The 19,683-nt window shown below is 41.9% G+C and overlaps 1 protein-coding gene across 1 annotated transcript in view; it reads left to right on the top strand.

Annotated features, from left to right (window-relative positions):
• Frl (formin-like protein) overlaps positions 1-19,683 on the top strand; it is a 370,619-nt gene that overhangs the window by 296,962 nt on the left and 53,974 nt on the right. The window contains exon 20 of the mRNA XM_071689853.1: positions 8,450-8,593. Coding sequence (XP_071545954.1) covers positions 8,450-8,593 — 144 coding nt within the window. The remainder of the gene's footprint in view (positions 1-8,449; positions 8,594-19,683) is intronic.

Below are 19,683 nucleotides of genomic sequence, written 5' to 3'. Positions count from 1 at the left end.
GTATGTAGCATTTATGGATCTGCAGAAGGCATATGATAGAGTTGATAGAGATGCTCTGTGGAAGGTATTAAGAATATATGGTGTGGGAGGCAAGTTGTTAGAAGCAGTGAAAAGTTTTTATTGAGGATGTAAGGCATGTTTACGTGTAGAAGAGAGGAAAGTGATTGGTTCTCAGTGAATGTAGGTTTGCCGCATGGTTGTGTGATGTCTCCATGGTTGTTTAATTTGTTTATGGATGAGGTTGTTAGGGAGGTAAATGCTAGAGTTTTGGAAAGAGGTGCAAGTGTGCAGTCTGTTGTGGATGAGAGAGCTTGGGAAGTGAGTCAGTTGTTGTTCGCTGATGATACAGCGCTGGTGGCTGATTCGAGTGAGAAACTGCTGAAGCTGGTGACTGAGTTTGGTAAAGTGTGTGAAAGAAGAAAGCTTAGAGTAAATGTGAATAAGAGCAAGGTTATTAGGTACGGTAGGGTTGAGAGATAAGTCAATTGGGAGGTAAGTTTGAATGGAGAAAAACTGGAGGAAGCGAAGTGTTTTAGATATCTGGGAGTGGATTTGGCAGCCAAAGGAACCATGGAAGTGGAAGTGAATCATAGGGTGGGGGAGGGGGCAAAAGTTCTGGGAGCGTTGAAGAATGTGTGGAAGTCGAGAACATTATCTTGGAAAGCAAAAATGGGTATGTTTGAAGGAATAGTGGTTCTAACAATGATATATGGTTGCGAGGCATGGGCTATAGATAGAGTTGTGCAGAGGAGGGTGGATGTGCTGGAAATGAGATGTTTGAGGACAATATGTGGTGTGAGGTGGTTTGATCGAGTAAGTAATAGTAGGGTAAGAGAGATGTGTGGTAATAAAAAGAGTGTGGTTGAGAGAGCAGAAGAGGGTGTTTTGAAATGGTTTAGTCACATAGAGAGAATGTGTGATGAAAGATTGACCAAGAGGATATATGTGTCAGAGGTGGAGGGAACAACTGACTCGCTTCCCAGGCCCCTCTCATCCCCAATAGACTGCATACTTGCCCCTCTCTCCAAAACTTGCATTAACCTCTCTAATAACCCCATCCATAAACAAATTAAACAACCATGGGGACATCACACACCCCTCCTGCAGACCGACCTTCACCAGGAACCAATCACTTTCCTCTCTTCTTACTCATACACATGGCTTACATCCTTGATTAAAACTTTTCACTACTTCTAGGAGCTTACCTCCTACACCATGTACTCTTAAGACCCTCTACAAAGGATCTGTAAAAGCCCTTTCGTATTTCTTCTCCAGATCCATAAATGCAACATACAAATCCATCTGTTTTTCTAAGTATTTCTCACATACATTCTTCAAATGAAACACCTGATCCAAACATCCTCTACCACTTCTGAAACTACACTGCTCCTCTCCAATCTGATGCTCTGTATGTGCCTTCAACCTTTCAGTCAGTACCCTCCCATACAATTTCCCAGGAATACTCAGCAAACATATGCCTATGTAGTTTTAGCACTCACCTTTATCCTATTTGCCTTTGTACGCTGGCACTATGCATGCATTCTGCCAATCCTCAGGCACTTCACCATGATCCATACATACAGTGAATATCCTTACCAACCAATCAACAACACAGTCACCCCCTTTCTTAATAGATTTAACTGCAATACCATCCAAACCCACCGCTTTGCCGGATTTCATTTTCCACAAAACTTTCACTACCTCTTCTGTCTTAACCAAGCGCTTTTTGTCGACCTTCTCACTTGGCTTACAACCCCAACCAAAATACCCTACATCTGCCACTCTGTCTTCAAACACATTCAACAAACCTTCAAAGTACTCACTTCATCTCCTTCTCACTTCATCACTACCTGTTATCACTTCCCCCTTGCCCCCTTTCCCATTTGCTCTCTTGTCCAATGCATGTTATTTGCCTCATTCCAAAACATTTTTCTTTTGTTTTGTAAAGTTTAATGATTCTCACCCCAACTCTCATTTGCCCTGTTTTTCAACCCTTTGCACCTTCCTCTCTTGACCTCCTGCTGCTTTCTTTTATACATCTCTCAGTCATTTGCACTCCTTACATGTAAGTAACATCCAAACGCATCTCTTTTCTCTTTCACTAACAACTTTAGTTCTTCATCCCACTACTCACTACCCTTTCTGATCTGCCCACCTCCCACCTTTCTCATGCCACATGCATCTTTTGCACATGCCATCACTGCTTCCCTAAATACATCCCATTCCTCCCCCACTCCCCTCACACCATTTGTCCTCACCTTTTGCCATTCTACACTCAATCTCTTCTGGTACTTCCTCACACAGGTTTCCTTTTCAAGCTCTCTTACTCTCATCACTCTTCTTCCCAACGTTTTCTCTTCTTTTTTTGAAAACCTCTACAAGTCTTCACCTTCGCCTCCTCAAGATAGTGATCAGACATCCCACCAGCTGCTCCTCTCAGTACATTAACATTCAAAAGTCTCTCTTTTACATGCCTGTCAATTGACACATAATCTATTTATGCCCAATGACCATCTCTCCTTCTCACATATTTATACTTATGTATATCTCTTTTAAACCTTGTATTCCCAGTCACCAGTCTTTTTTCAGCACACATATCCACAAGCTCTTCACCATTTCCATTCCCAACTCTGAATACTCCCTGTACACCAGTTATACCATCAACTGCCACATTACTCACCTTTGCATTTAAATCACCCATCACTAATACCAAGTCCCATGCACCAAAGCTGCTAACAAACTCGCTCAGCTGCTTCAAAAACATTTGCCACGTGATCTTTTTTCTCATGATCAGGTGCATAAGCACTAATAATCACCCATTTCTCTCCATCACTTTCAGTTTTACCCATGCCAATCTAGAATTTATTTTCTTACACTCTGTCACACAACTCCTGCTTCAGGAGTAGTGCTACTCCTTCCTTATCTCTTGTCCTCTCACCAACTCCTGACTTTACTTCCAAGATTTTTCCAAACCATTCTTCCCCTTTACCCTTGAGCTTCGTTTCACTCAGAGCCAGAACATCCAGGTTTCTTACCTGTCTTCCTTTTCTTGGTTACATCCACACACATTCAGACACCCCAATCTGAGCCTTTGAGGAGGATGAGCACTCCCCGCTGAGAGAGTGTGTCAGCAGTTTTAGTGCACGAAACCAGGTGTTACTGATGGGTGATTTAAATATGAAGGTGAGTAAAGTGGCAGTTGAGGGTATGATTAATGTACGTGGGGTATTCAATGTTGTGAATGGAAATGGTGAAGAGCTTCTGGATTTGTGTTCTGAAAAAATTGGTGATTGGGAATACCTGGTTTAAAAAGAGAGATACACAGGTATACGTATGTGAGTTGGAGAGATGGTCAAAGGGCATTACATTATCTGGCAGATGATTTGGCAGCGGATGGAACCATGGGAGCAGAAGTGAGTCGCAGGGTGGGGGAGGGGGTGAAGGTTCTGGGAGCATTGAAGAATGTGTGGAAGGCAAGAACGTTATCTCGGAGAGCAAAAATGGCTATGTTTGAAGGAACAGTGGTTCCAACAATGTTATATGGTTATGAGGCATGGGTTATAGATAGGGTTGTGCAGAGGAGGGTGGATGTGTTGGAAATGAGATGGTTGAGGACAGTATGTGGTGTTAGGTGGTTTGATCAAGTAAAGTAATGAAAGGATAAGAGAGATGTGTGGTAATAAAAAGAGTGTGGTTGAGAGAGCAGAAGAGGGTGTATTAAAATGGTTTGGTCACATGGAGAGAATGAGTGAGGAAAGATTGACAAAGAGGATATATGTTTCAGAGGTGGAGGGAACAATGAGAAGTGGGAGACCAAATTGGAGGTGGAAGGATGGAGTGAAAAAGATTTTGAGCAATCGGGGCCTGAACATACAGGAGGATGAAAGGTGTGCAAGGAATAGAGTGAATTGGAATGATGTGATATACCAGGGTCGAATTGCTTTCAGTGGATTGAACCAGGGCATGTGAAGCGTCTAGGGTAAACCATAGAAAGTTTTGTGGGCCCTGGATGTGGAAAGGGAGCTGTGGTTTCAGTGCATTACACATGACAGCCAGAGACTGTCGCGCGCGCACGGGGTGGTAGGGGGGTGCCATTTTGTGTGTGGTGGGGTGGCGGCAGGAATGGATGAAGGCAGCATGTATGAATATGTATGTCTATATACGTATATGTCTGTGTATGTATATGTATGTATACGTTGAAATGTATAGGTATGTATATGTGCGTGTGTGGGTGTTTATGTATATACATGTGTATGTGGGTGGGTTGGGCCCTTCTTTCATCTGTTTCCTTGCGCTTCCTCACTAACGCAGGATACAGCAACAAAGTATAATAAAATAAATAGATAATGTTAAGTGAGAAGTGTGTAAAAGAAAGACTTTCGGATGTTAATGTGTTGAGAGGAGCAGCTGGTGGGATGTCTGATCACTAACTTATGGAGGCGAAGGTGGAGATTGTAGAGGGTTTCAAAAATGAAGAGAGAATGATGGGGAGAAGAGAGTGATGAGAGTAAGTGAGCTTAGAAAGGAGACTTGTGTGAAGAAGTACCAGGAGAGATTGAATTTAGAATAGCAAAAGATAAGAGCAAATTATGTGAGGGGAGTGGTCAAGCAATGGGATGTATTTAGGAAGCAGTGATGGCATGTGCAAAAGGTGCATGTGGCATGAGAAAAGTGGGAGGTGTGCAGATTAGAAAAGGTAGTGAGTGATGGGATGAAGTAAAGTTATTAGTGAAAGAGAAAAGAGGATTTGGAGGATACTTGCACGTAAGGAGTACAAATGACGTGGGATGTATAAAAGAAAGTGGCAGGAGGTCTAGAGGAAGGTGTAAGAGTTGAAAAAGAGGGCAGATGAGAATTGGGTTGGGAGAGTATCATTAAACCTTAGGGAGAATTAAAAGATGTTTTTGAAGGAGGTAAATAACATGCATAAGACAAGAGAACAAGTGGGAACATCTGTGAAGGGGCAAGGGGGTAAATGGTAACAGGTAGTGATAAAAAGAGGGGGAGTTGGAGTAAGTATTTTGAAGGTTTGTCGAATGTGTTTGATGATAGAGTGGCAGATGTAGAATGTTTTTGGTCGGGATGGTGTGCGAATTGAAAGAGTCGGGGAGAATGGTTTGGTGAAGAGAGAAGAGGTGGTGAAAGCCTTGTGGAGAGTGAAATCTGGCAAGGTGAAGGGGTTGGATGGTGTTGCAGTTGAATTTATTAAGAAAGGGGGTGTATGGATCATGGCAAAGTGCCTGAAGATTGTCAGAATGCATGTATAGTGTCATTGTACGAAGGCAAAGGAGATAAAGGGGAGTGTTCAAACTACAGAGGCATAAGTTTGTTGAATATTCCTGAAAAATTGTATGGGAGGGTATTGATTGATAGGGTGGAGGCATGTGCTGAGCAGCAGACTGGGGAGGAGCAGTGTGGTGTCAAAAGTGGTAGAGGGATTGTGGATCAGGTGTTTGATATGAAGAATGTGTCTGAGAAATACTTAGAGAAAAAGATGATTTTGTATGTGGCATTGGAGAGTTTTTTAGAGAGGGGTGAGTATGCAGTCTTTTGGGAATGAGAGGACATCAGAAGTGAGTCATTTGTTGTTTGTAGATGATACAGCACTGATGGATGATTCACGTGAAAAACTGCAGAAGTTGTTCATTGAGTTTGGAAGTGTGTGAAAGGAGAAAGTTGAGAGTAAATAGGAATAAGAGCAAGGTTATTAGGTTCAGCAGGGTTGAGGGACAAGTTAGTTGGGATGTAAGTTTGAATGGAGAATAATTAGAGAGAAGTGAAGTGCTTAAGATATCTGGGAGTGGGCTTAGCAGCGAATGGAACCATGGAAGTGGAAGTGAGTCATAGGTTAGGGGAGGGGTTGAAGGTTCTGGGAGCAATGAAGAATGTGTGGAAAGAGAAAACATTATCTCAGAGCAAAAATGGGTATGTTTTAAGGAATAGTAGTTCCAACAGTATTATAGGGTTGCTATGAGGCATGGGCTTTATATGGGGTTGTACGGAGGAGGGTGGATGTGTTGGAAATGAAATGTTTGAGGACAGTATGTTGTGTGAAGTGGTTTGATTAAATAATGAAAGGGTGAGAGAGATGTGTGATAAAAGGGTGTGGTTGAGAGAGCAGAAGAGGGTGTTTTGAAATGGTTTGAACTTATGGAAAGAATGATTGAGGAAAGATTGACAGAGAGGATATATGTATCAGAGTTGGAGAGAACAAGGAGAAGTGGGAGACCAAATTGGGGGTGGAAGGATGGAGTGAAAAAGAATTTGAGCGATTGAGGCCTGAACATACAAGAAGGTGAGAGGCGTGCAAGGAATAGTGAATTGGAATGATGTGGCATACTGGGGTCGACGTGCTGTCAATGGACTGAACCTGGGCGTGTGAAAATCTGGGTTAGACCATGGAAAGGTCTGTGGGGCCTGGATGTGGAAAGGGAGCTTGGGTTTTAGTGCATTACATGTGACAGCTAGAAACTGTGTGAACGAATTTGACCTTTATTGTCTGTTTTCCTGGTGCTACCTTGCTGATGCATGGGGTGGCAATGCTGTTTCCTGTGAGGTGGAGTGATGCCAGGAATGGATGAAGGCAAGCAAGTATGAATATATACATGCATATATCTGTATATGAACATGTATGTGCATTTATGTATAAATATGTGTATATAAGTGTATGGGTCATTCTTTGTCTGTTTCCTAGCTCTACCTTGCTGACACAGGAAATGGAGATCAAGTATAATGATAATTGTAATAATAATAACTTGAACATATGGATATTGTATGGATGTAAGACTTGATTTTTGAGCTCAAAGAAAGGAAGAGAGTTGACTTATCGGAAATGAAGTGCTTGAAGATGATATATGCTGTGATATTGGTTGATTGTGTAAAAATGTTGCTTTAGAAGTGAGGCATGTCAGTAAGAGCAATCATATTCAGAGAACTAACCTTGGTGTGCTGAGGTGTTATGAACATATAGAGAGGTAGAGCAAAGAAACACTGACAAAAAGGATCAAGATGTCAAAAGTGGAGGGAGCACGAGAGAGTACCTACATACCTCTGAGTACCTAGGGTGAGACTGAAAAGGAGATGGAAGGATGGAATGGAGGAGGCTTAGGGGTTTCAGGGCCTGATGATTCAGGAAGATCAGAGATATGTCGGGATAGATTGAATTGAACTGATATGGTATATTGTAGGTAATGTACTGTCACAGAGCTAAACCAGGGCATATGAAATGGTTACTATAAACTGTAGATTAGTCTGTGAGGCTTATCTGTGGATAGCAAGATTTGGTTTTGGTACATTTTTCATAACAGCCAGAGAGTGAATGTGTGCAAGTTTTGCCTTTGTTCACTTATTCCTGATGCCAATTCACTGAGGTGGGAGAGGCAGCTTCATGTAAATTGATGAAAAAAAAATTGATTTTCTATTTCCCTCTTGTGTTACTTCCCCTAACTTTTTTTCAGTTTTACTATTTTACTTTCTCTTTTATATACTTTCAGAGTCAGCCCTCATTCTTTTTTTTATCCCAACCCACCCACATACACATGTATATACATACACATCCACACATGCAAATATACATACCTATATTTTTCAATGTATACATATATGTACACACACAGACATATACATATATACGCATGTACATAATTCATACTGTCTGCCTTTATTCATTCCATCGCCACCTCGCCACACATGGAATAACAACCCCCTCCCCCCTCATGTGTGCAAGGTAGCGCTAGGAAAAGACAACAAAGGCCCCATTTGTTCACACTCAGTCTCTAGCTGTCATGTAATAATGCACCGAAACCACAGCTCCCTTTCCACATCCAGGCCCCACAGAACTTTCCATGGTTTACCCCAGACGCTTCACATGCCCTGGTTCAATCCATTGACAGCACATCGACCCCGGTATACCACATTGTTTCAATTCACTCTATTCCTTGCACGCCTTTCACCCTTCTGCATGTTCAGGCCCTGATCACTCAAAATCTTTTTCACTCCATCTTTCCACCTCCAATTTGGTCTCCCACTTCTCCTCGTTCCCTCCACCTCTGACACATATATCCTCTTGGTCAATCTTTCCTCACTCATTCTCTCCATGTAACCAAACCATTTCAAAACACCCTCTTCTGCTCTCTCAACCACTTTCTTTTTGTTTCCACACATCTCTCTTACCTTTACATTACTTACTGGATCAAACCACTTCACACCACATATTATATTTATTTTGCAGGCAGTTGGCGACTGCTTCCCTAAATGTTGTAGTTCAGTCAGAATCATCAGCTAGTGATTTAAGCATTTATTTTGGGTTCATGAAGTGTGGAGGTCTTTAGAAAAAATGACATCTAAAGGAAGGATTCTACTTGAACTGCATACTCTTGAATTTAGGAAATTGCATCTTGAAAATACATACACTGTTTATGTTATTTGATGATGTGTATTTTATGAACAGACTGTTGAACAAGAAAATGAACAGCGGAGACGATTGGAGGCTGCCAGTAGAGCTGCAGCTCTCAATCAGCAGAAGCAGCAGCAGCAGCAAGAAGAACGGCAGCAAGTGGCACGTAACAATAAGATCAATGTTCGTAAACAACAGGTTAGCCTGCATATTTTGCTGTTTTGTTTTGTTTTCTTCTGAATTTTGTGAAATTTTGTTTATTTTCTGTGCTGATTATGTGTTTGCTTTTGTGTTTGCAGAGGAAAAAAGGGTGGAGCAAAGTGAAGTTGTATGCTTAGGATAAGAAAGTAATCTGGTACAAAAAGGTAACAATAAGTACCATGGAAAAAATAGACACAGTATACTTTGATTTAACAAATACCACAGTATGTACCACAGTATACCACATTCTTAATATTTTATAGATTGCTGCTATAATGGCCTTGTTATAGGCCATATTTTTACGAATGGTAATCATAATATTATCAGACATGATGCTGGAAATTTTGAAAATCACCTGTATTATTAAAGGTTTATTGATTGAACTTATAAACTTATTCAGAGTTGACATTTGATAGATTTAATGTAATTATGTATGTAACTTCATAGAACTGATAATTTATGACCCAGGATCTTCCATAAAATTTTGTCCACAGAAACTGCTGAGGTGTACCTGTATTCCAAAAGAGTATATTCCATTTTTATGAACCATTTCAGCACACCGTGGTGGGCCATCTTCATCAGACAATGCTTACTACCACACCTTCCCCTTATGCTTCCTTACACTGTTAACCCACCTCACACCACTTCTCATCCTTAAGCATACCATTTCCAACGCTTCCAGTCTCATGCTTTCTTTTACATTCAAGATCTGTTGTTCACATATGAACAATGTCATATGTGAGAGAATGGTCAAATATATATCATTCCATACATTCCTGAATGGACTCAGATAAATTTTTTCACTGAGTGACTTATGTCTGTCCCCTTGGATTCATCCACTACCACATTTCTTCTCAGGTACCTAAAGCTCTTTGCTGCCTCTAAATCCTGCCCATTTAAGCTTAAACTTAGACCATTCTGTTTCACCACACCAATGAACTTATGATATTTTTGTTCATACGTACTCTCAACCTTCTCCTTTCATACATTCTTAAACTCTTTCATCAGCTTCTTGAGTCTTCCACTAGATCCATGTTATCTGCATTTAGCAGCGGATTTGCCTTCCATGCATCTAGCCCACCATACTGTTCACCTATCCCTCTTCTGCTCTCTCAACCACACTCTTTTTATTACCACACATCTCTCTTACCCTTTCATTACTTACCCGATCAAACCACCTCACACCACATATTGTCCTCAAACATTTCATTTCCAACTCATCAACCCTCCTCCATACAACCCTATGTATAGCCCATGCCTCGCAACCATATAATATTGGTGGAACTATTATTCCTTCAGACATACTCATTCTTGCTCTCAGAGATAATGTTCTCTCCTTCCACACATTCTTCATCGCTCCCAGAACGTTCGCCCCTCCCTCACCTTGTGACACACTTCTGCTTCCATGGCTCCATTCACTGCAAAGTCCACCTCAGATATCTAAAACACTTCACATACCCCAATTTTTCTCCATTCAGACCTACATCCCAACCAACTTGTCCCTCAACCCTGCTAAACCTAATATCCTTCACTGGGAACCACTTACTCACTTCTCTTCCTACTCATACACATGCCTCACATTCTTGATAAAAACTTTTCACTGGTTCTAGATACTTACTTCCCACACCGTATACTCTTAAGACCCTCCACAAAGCATCTCTATCTACCCTATGATATACCCTCTCCAGATCCATAAATGCTACATACAAATCCATCTGTTTTTCTAAGTATTTCTCACACACATTCATCAAAGCAAACACTTGATCCACACATCCTTTACCACTTCTGCAACCACACTGCTGCTCCCCAATCTGATGCTCTGTACATGCCTTCACCCTCTCAATCAATACCCTCCCATATAATTTTCCAGGAATACTCACCAAACTTATGCCTCGGTAGTTTGAACTCTCACCATAATCCCCTTTACCTCCTGTTCTTGTATTTCAATTTCTATAAGGGGAAACAGAAGAAGGAGTCAAGTGGGGAGTGCTCATCCTCTTTGAAGGCTCAGATTGGGATGTCTGAATGTGTGTGGATGTAACCAAGATGAGGAGAAAGGAGAGATAGTTAGTATGTCTAAGGTAAGAAGCCTGGATGTTCTGGCTCTGAGTGAAATGAAGCTCAAGGGTAAAGGGGAAGAATGGGTTGGAAAAGTCTTGGGAGTGAAGTCAGGGGTTGGTGAGAGGACAAGCTAAGGAAGGAGTAGCACTACTGAAACAGTTGTGGAAGTGTGTGATAGAGTGTAAGAAAGTAAATTCTAGATTGATGTGGGTAAAACTGAAAGTGGATGGAGAGAGATGGGTGATTATTGGTGCTTATGCACCTGGTCATGAGAAGAAAGATCACAAGAGGCAAGTGTTTTGGGAGCAGCTGAGTGATTTTGTCAGTATCTTTGGTGCACGGTACCAGGTCATAGTGATGGGTGATTTAAATGTGAAGGTGAGTGATGTGGCAGTTGAGGGTATAATTGCTGTACATGGGGTATTCAGTGTCGTGAATAGAAATGGTGAAAAGCTTGTGGATTTGTATGCTGAAAAAAGACATGATTGGAAATACCTGGTTTTAAAAGAGAGATATACATATGTTTATGTATGTGAGTAGGAAAGATGGTCAAAGGACAGTATTAGATTACATGTCAATTGATAAGTGTGTAAAAGAGAGACTTTTGGACATTAATGTGCTGAGAGGGGCAACTGGTGGGATGTCTTATCACTATCTTGAGGAGTTGAAGGTGAAGATTTGTAGAGGTTTTCAAAAAAGAAGGGAAGATGTTGGGGAGAAGAGAGTGGTGAGAGTAAGTGAGCTTGGAAAGTAGACTTGTGTGAGAAAGTACTAGGAGAGATTGAGTGTAGAATGGCAAAAGGTGAGAGGAAATGATGTGAAAGGAGTGAGTGGGGAATGGGATGTATTTAGGGAAGCAGAGATGGCATGTGCAAAAAATGCATGTGACATGAGAAAGGTGGGAGGTGGGCAGATTAGAAAGGGTAATGAGTAGTGGGATGAAGAAGTAAAGATGTTAGTGAAAAGAGAAAAGAGTGGCATTTGGATGATCCTTACAAGGAAGGAGTGCAAACAGATGACTGGGAGATGAATAAAAGAAAGCAGCAGGAGGTCAAGAGGAAAGGTGCAAGGGTTGAAAAAGAGGGCAAATGAGAGTTGGGGTGTGGGAGTAATGTTAAACTTTATGGAGAATAATAAGATTTTTGGAAGGAGGTAGATAACTTGCATACGACAAGAACATCAGTGAAGGGGGCAAGGGGGAAAGAGATAACAGGTAATGATGAAGTGGGAAGGCATTAGAGTGAGAATTTTAAAGGTTTGTTTAATGTGTTTGATGATAAGAGTGGCAGATGTAGGGTGTTTTGTTCAGGGGGATGTTTGAAGTGAAAGGGTTTGAGAGAATGATTTGGTTAAGAGAGAAGAGGCAGTGAAAGCTTTGCGGAAGATGAAATCCGGCAAGGCGGCGGGTTTGGATGGTATTGCTGTGGAATTTATTGAGAAAGGGGGTGACCGTGTTTTTGATAGGTTGGTAAGGATATTCAGTGGATGTATGGATCATGATGAGGTGCCTTAGGATTGGTGGAATGTATGCATATTTCCATTGTACAGGGGCAAAGGGGATAAATGTGAGTGTTTAAACTAGAGGCATAAGTTTGTTTAGTACTCTTAGGAAAGTATATGGGAGGGTATTGATTGAGAGGGTGAAGGCATGTATAGAGCACCAGATTGGGGAGGAGCAGTGTGGTTTCAGAAGTGGTAGAGGATGTGTGGATCAGGTGTTTGCGTTGAAGAATTTGTATGAGAAATACTTAGAAAAACAGATGGATTTGTATGTAGCCTTTATGGATCTGGAAAAGGCATATGATAAGGTTGATAGAGATGCTTTGTGGAAGATCTTAAAGAGTATATGGTGTGGGAGGTAAGCTACTAGAAACAGTGAAAAGTTTTTACCAAGGATGTAAGGCATGTGTACAAGTAGAAAGAGAGGAGAATGGTTTGTTCCCAGTGAAAGTTGGTCTGTAGCAGGGGTGTATGTTGTCCCCATGGTGTTTAATTTATTTATGGATGGGGTGGTTAGGGAGGTAAATGCCAGTTTTGGAGGGTATGTATGCTGTCTATTGGGGATGAGAGGGCCTAGGAAGTGAGTCAGTTGGTGTTTGCCGATGATACAGTACTGGTGGCTGATTTGAGTAAGAAACTGCAGAAGTTGGTGACTGAGTTTAGAAAAGTGTGTGAAAGGAGAAAGTTGACTGTGAATGTGAAGAAGAACAAGGTTATTATCTTCAGTAGGGTTGAGGGACAAATAAATTGGGAGGTAAGTTTGAATGGAGAAAAACTGGAGGAAGTGAAGCATTTTTGTTATCTGGGAGTGGATTTAGCAGCAGATGGAACCATGGAAGCAGAAGTGAGTCATAGGGTGGAGGAGGGGGTGAAGGTTCTGGGAGTGTTGAAGAATGTGTGTAAGGCAAGAACATTATCTCGGAAAGCAAAAATGGGTATGTTTGAAGGAATAGTGGTTCCAACAATGTTGTATGGTTGTGAGGCGTGGGCTATGGATAGAGTTGTGCGCAGGAGGAGAGATGTGCTGGAAATGAGATGTTTGAGGACAATGGGTGGTTGGAGGTGGAAAGATGGAGTGAAAAAGATTTTGAGTGATCGGGGTCTGAACATGCAGGAGGGTGAAAGGCGGGCAAGGAATAGAGTGAATTGGAATGATTTGGTATACCGGGGTTGACGTGCTGTCAGTGGATTGAATCTGGGCATGTGAAGCGTCTGGGGTAAACCATGGAAAGTTGTGTGAGGCCTGGATGTGGAAAGGGAGCTGTGGTTTCGGGCAATATTGCATGACAGCTAGAGACTGAGTGTGAACTAATGGGGCCTTTGTTGTCTTTTCCTAGTGCTACCTCGCACACATGAGGGGGGAGGGGGATGGTATTCCATGTGTGGCGAGGTGGCGATGGGAATGAATAAAGGCAGACAGTGTGAATTGTGTGCATGGGTATATATGTATGTGTCTGTGTGTGTATACATATGTGTACATTGAGATGTATAGGTATGTATATTTGCGTGTGTGGACGTGTATGTATATACATGTGTATGTGGGTGGGTTGGGCCATTTTTTTCGTCTGTTTCCTTGTGCTACCTCACAAACGCGGGAGACAGCGACAAAGCAAAATAAATAAATAAATATATATATATGTATATATATATATATATATATATATATATATATATATATATATATATATATATATATATATGCCTTACATCCTCGATAAAAACTTTTCACCGCTTCTAACAACTTGCCTCCCACACCATATATTCTTAATACCTTCCACAGAGCATCTCTATCAACTCTATGATATGCCTTCTCCAGATCCATAAATGCTACATACAAATCCATTTGCTTTTCTAAGTATTTCTCGCATACATTCTTCAAAGCAAACACCTGATCCACACATCCTCTACCACTTCTGAAACCACACTGCTCTTCCCCAATCTGATGCTCTGTACATGCCCTCACCCTTTGAATCAATACCCTCCCATACAATTTACCAGGAAGAGAGGAAAGTGATTGGTTCTCAGTGAATGTAGGTTTGCGGCAGGGGTGTGTGATGCCTCCATGGTTGTTTAATTTGTTTATGGATGGGGTTGTTAGGGAGGTGAATGCAAGAGTTTTGGAAAGAGGGGCAGGTATGAAGTCTGTTGGGGATGAGAGAGCTTGGGAAGTGAGTCAGTTGTTGTTCGCTGATGATACAGCGCTGGTGGCTGATTCATGTGAGAAACTGCAGAAGCTGGTGACTGAGTTTGGTAAAGTGTGTGAAAGAAGAAAGTTAAGAGTAAATGTGCATAAGAGCAAGATTATTAGGTACAGTAGGGTTGGGGGTCAAGTCAAATGGGAGGTAAGTTTGAATGGAGAAAAACTGGAGGAAGTAAAGTGTTTTAGATATCTGGGAGTGGATCTGGCAGCGGATGGAACCATGGAAGTGGAAGTGGATCATAGGGGGGGTGAGGGGGCGAAAATTCTGGGAGCCTTGAAGAATGTGTGGAAGTCGAGAACATTATCTCGGAAAGCAAAAATGGGTATGTTTGAAGGAATAGTGGTTCCAACAATGTTGTATGGTTGCGAGGCATGGGCTATGGATAGAGATGTGCGCAGGAGGATGGATGTGCTGGAAATGAGATGTTTGAGGACAATGTGTGGTGTGAGGTGGTTTGATCGAGTAAGTAATGTAAGGGTGAGAGAGATGTGTGGAAATAAAAAGAGCGTGGTTGAGAGAGCAGAAGAGGGTGTTTTGAAATGGTTTGGGCACATGGAGAGAATGAGTGAGGAAAGATTGACCAAGAGGATATATGTGTCGGAGGTGGAGGGAACGAGGAGAAGTGGGAGACCAAATTGGAGGTGGAAAGATGGAGTGAAAAAGATTTTGTGTGATCGGGGCCTGAACATGCAGGAGGGTGAAAGGAGGTCAAGGAATAGGGTGAATTGGATCGATGTGGTATACCGGGGTTGACGTGCTGTCAGTGGGTTGAATCAGGGCATGTGAAGCGTCTGGGGTAAACCATGGAAAGTTGTGTAGGTATGAATATGAATATATATATATATATATATATATATATATATATATATATATATATATATATATATATACACTGGTATTGCAGTTGAATTTATTAAAAAAGGGGGTGACTGTATTGTTGACTGGTTGGTAAGGTTATTTAATGTATGTATGATTCATGGTGAGATGCCTGAGGACTGGCGGAATGCTTGCATAATGCCATTGTACAAGGGCAAAGGGGATAACAGTGAGTGATCAAATTACAGGGGTATAAGTTTGTTGAGTATTCCTGGCAAATTATATGGGAGGGTATTGATTGAGAAGGTGAAGGCATGTACAGAGCATCAGATTGGGGAAGAGCAGTGTGGTTTCAGAAGTGGTAGAGGATGTGTGGATCAGGTGTTTGCTTTGAAGAATTTTTTTTTTTTTTATCATACTTTGTCGCTGTCTCCCGCATTTGCGAGGTAGCGCAAGGAAACAGACGAAAGAAATGGCCCAACCCCCCCCATACACATGTATATACATACGTCCACACACACAAATATACATACCTACACAGCTTTCCATGGTTTACCCCAGACGCTTCACATGCCTTGATTCAATCCACTGACAGCACGTCAACCCCGGTATACCACATCGCTCCAATTCACTCTATTCCTTGCCCTCCTTTCACCCTCCTGCATGTTCAGGCCCCGATCACACAAAATCTTTTTCACTCCATCTTTCCACCTCCAATTTGGTCTCCCTCTTCTCCTCGTTCCCTCCACCTCCGACACATATATCCTCTTGGTCAATCTTTCCTCACTCATTCTCTCCATGTGCCCAAACCACTTCAAAACACCCTCTTCTGCTCTCTCAACCATGCTCTTTTTATTTCCACACATCTCTCTTACCCTTACGTTACTCACTCGATCAAACCACCTCACACCACACATTGTCCTCAAACATCTCATTTCCAGCACATCCATCCTCCTGCGCACAACTCTATCCATAGCCCACGCCTCGCAACCATACAACATTGTTGGAACCACTATTCCTTCAAACATACCCATTTTTGCTTTCCGAGATAATGTTCTCGACTTCCACACATTCTTCAAGGCCCCCAGGATTTTCGCCCCCTCCCCCACCTTATGATCCACTTCCGCTTCCATGGTTACATCCGCTGCCAGATCCACTCCCAGATATCTAAAACACTTCACTTCCTCCAGTTTTTCTCCATTCAAACTCACCTCCCAATTGACTTGACCCTCAACCCTACTGTACCTAATAACCTTGCTCTTATTCACATTTACTCTTAACTTTCTTCTTCCACACACCTTACCAAACTCAGTCACCAGCTTCTGCAGTTTCTCACATGAATCAGCCACCAGCGCTGTATCATCAGCGAACAACAACTGACTCATTTCCCAAGCTCTCTCATCCCCAACAGACTTCATACTTGCCCCTCTTTCCAAAACTCTTGCATTTACCTCCCTAACAACCCCATCCATAAACAAATTAAACAACCATGGAGACATCACACACCCCTGCCGCAAACCTACATTCACTGAGAACCAATCACTTTCCTCTCTTCCTACACGTACACATGCCTTACATCCTCAATAAAAACTTTTCACTGCTTCTAACAACTTTCCTCCCACACCATATATTCTTAATACCTTCCACAGAGCATCTCTATCAACTCTATCATATGCCTTCTCCAGATCCTAAATGCTACATACAAATCCATTTGCTTTTCTAAGTATTTCTCACATACATTCTTCAAAGCAAACGCCTGATCCACGCATCCTCTACCACTTCTGAAACCACACTGCTCTTCCCCAATCTGATGCTCTGTACATGCCTTCACCCTCTCAATCAATACCCTCCCATATAATTTACCAGGAATACTCAACAAACTTATACCTCTGTAATTTGAGCACTCACTCTTATCCCCTTTGCCTTTGTACAATGGCACTATGCACGCAATCCGCCAATCCTCAGGCACCTCACCATGAGTCATACATACATTAGATAACCTTACCAACCAGTTAACAATACAGTCACCCCCTTTTTTAATATATTCCACTGCAATACCATCCAAACCTGCTGCCTTGCTGGCTTTCATCTTCCGCAAAGCTTTCACTACCTCTTCTCTGTTTACCAAATCATTTTCCCTAACCCTCTCACTTTGCACACCACCTCGACCAAAACACCCTATATCTGCCACTCTATCATCAAACACATTCAACAAACCTTCAAAATACTCACTCCATCTCCTTCTCACATCACCACTACTTGTTATCACCTCCCCATTTGCGCCCTTCACTGAAGTTCCCATTTGCTCCCTTGTCTTACGCACTTTATTTACCTCCTTCCAGAACATCTTTTTATTCTCCCTAAAATTTAATGATACTCTCTCACCCCAACTCTCATTTGCCCTTTTTTTCACCTCTTGCACCTTTCTCTTGACCTCCTGTCTCTTTCTTTTATACATCTCCCACTCAATTGCATTTTTTCCCTGCAAAAATCGTCCCAATGCCTCTCTCTTCTCTTTCACTAATACTCTTACTTCTTCATCCCACCACTCACTACCCTTTCTAATCAACCCACCTCCCACTCTTCTCATGCCACAAGCATCTTTTGCGCAATCCATCACTGATTCCCTAAATACATCCCATTCCTCCCCCACTCCCCTTACTTCTATTGTTCTCACCTTTTTCCATTCTGTACTCAGTCTCTCCTGGTACTTCCTCACACAGGTCTCCTTCCCAAGCTCACTTACTCTCACCACCCTCTTCACCCCAACATTCACTCTTCTTTTCTGAAAACCCATACAAATCTTCACCACTTTGCTTTGAAGCTTTGAAGAATGTATGTGAGAAATACTTAGAAAAGCAAATGGATTTGCATGTAGCATTTAGGCATATGATAGAGTTGATAGAGATTCTCTGTGGAAGGTATTGAGAATATATGATGTAGGAGGCAAGTTGTTAGAAGTGGTGAAAAGTTTTTATCAAGGATGTAAGGCATGTGTACGAGTAGGAAGAGAGGAATGCGATTGGTTCTCAGTGAATGTCAGTTTGCGGCAGGGGTGTGTGACGTCTCCATGGTTGTTTAATTTGTTCATGGGTGGAGTTGTTATGAAGGTGAATGGAAGAGTTTTAGGAAGAGGGGCAAGTATGGAGTCTGTTGTGGATGAGAGAGCTTGGGAAGTGAGTCAGATGTTGTTTGCTGATGATACAGCACTGGTGGCTGATTTGGGTGAGAAACTGCAGAAGCTGGTGACTGAGTTAGGTAAAGTGTGTAAAAGAAGAAAGTTGAGAGTAAATGTGAATAAGAGCAAGGTTATTAGGTACAATAGGGTTGAGGGACAAGTCAGTTGGGAGGTAAGTTTGATTGGAGAAAAACTGGAGGAAGTGAAGTGTTTTAGATATCTGGGAGTGGATTTGGCATCGGATGGAACCATGGAAGCGGAAGTGAGTCACAGGGTGGGGGAGGGGGCGAAAGTTCTGGGAGCGTTGAAAAATGCGTGGAAGGCAAGAACATTACAGAATGCAAAAAATGGGTATGTTTGAAGGAATAGTGTTTCCAAAAATGTTATATGGTTGCAAGGCATGGGCTATGGATAGAGTTGTGCGGAGGAGGGTGGATGTGTTGGAAATTAGATGTTTGAGGACAATATGTGATGTAAGGTGGTTTGATCAAGTAAGTAATGATAGGGTAAGAGAGACGTGTGGTAATAAAAAGAGTGTGGTTAAGAGAACAGAAGAGGGTGTTTTGAAATGGTTTGGTCACATGGAGAGAATGAATGAAGAAAGATTGACAAAGAGGATGTATGTGTCAGAGGTGGAGGGAACGAGGAGTAGTGGGAGACCAAATTGGAGGTGGAAAGATGGAGTGAAAAAGATTTTGAGTGATTGGGGCCTGAACATGCAGGAGGGTGAAAGGCGTGCAAGGAATAGGGTGAATTGGAATGATGTGGTTTACTGGGGTCGACTGTCAATGGATTGAACCAGGGCATGTAAAGCATGTGGGGTAAACCATGGAAAGTTCAGTGGAGCCTGGATATGGAAAGGGAGCTGTGGTTTTGGTGCATTATACACTACAGCTATACTGATTGTGAATGAATGTGGCCTTTTTTTTTATGTTTCCCTGGCGATACCTCGCTGAAGCAGAGGGTAGCAATACTATTTCCATTATGGCAGGGTAGCGTCAGGAATGGATTTAGGCAAGCAAGTATGAATGTGTACATCAGTAGATGTGTATATGTCTGTGTATGTGTATGTATATGTTGATATGTATATGTATGTATATGTGTGTGTATAGGCGCTTATGTATATTTATATGTGTAAATGAGTGGATGGGTCACTTCGTTTGTTTCCTTGTGCTACCTTGCTAACACAGGAGACAGCAATTAATAATTCTTTTCCCTTATCCCCAGGATGATAGTAATAGAATATGAATAATGAAATGATAATGATAATGATAATAATAGAACATACATATACCTCTTCATCTTGCTCACCTTCGTCCAATCCTGGCACC

This window comes from Panulirus ornatus, chromosome 47 (genome assembly GCF_036320965.1).
Source record: "Panulirus ornatus isolate Po-2019 chromosome 47, ASM3632096v1, whole genome shotgun sequence".
NCBI lineage: Eukaryota > Metazoa > Arthropoda > Malacostraca > Decapoda > Palinuridae > Panulirus > Panulirus ornatus.
This window is presented reverse-complemented; position numbering and strand designations above follow the sequence as displayed.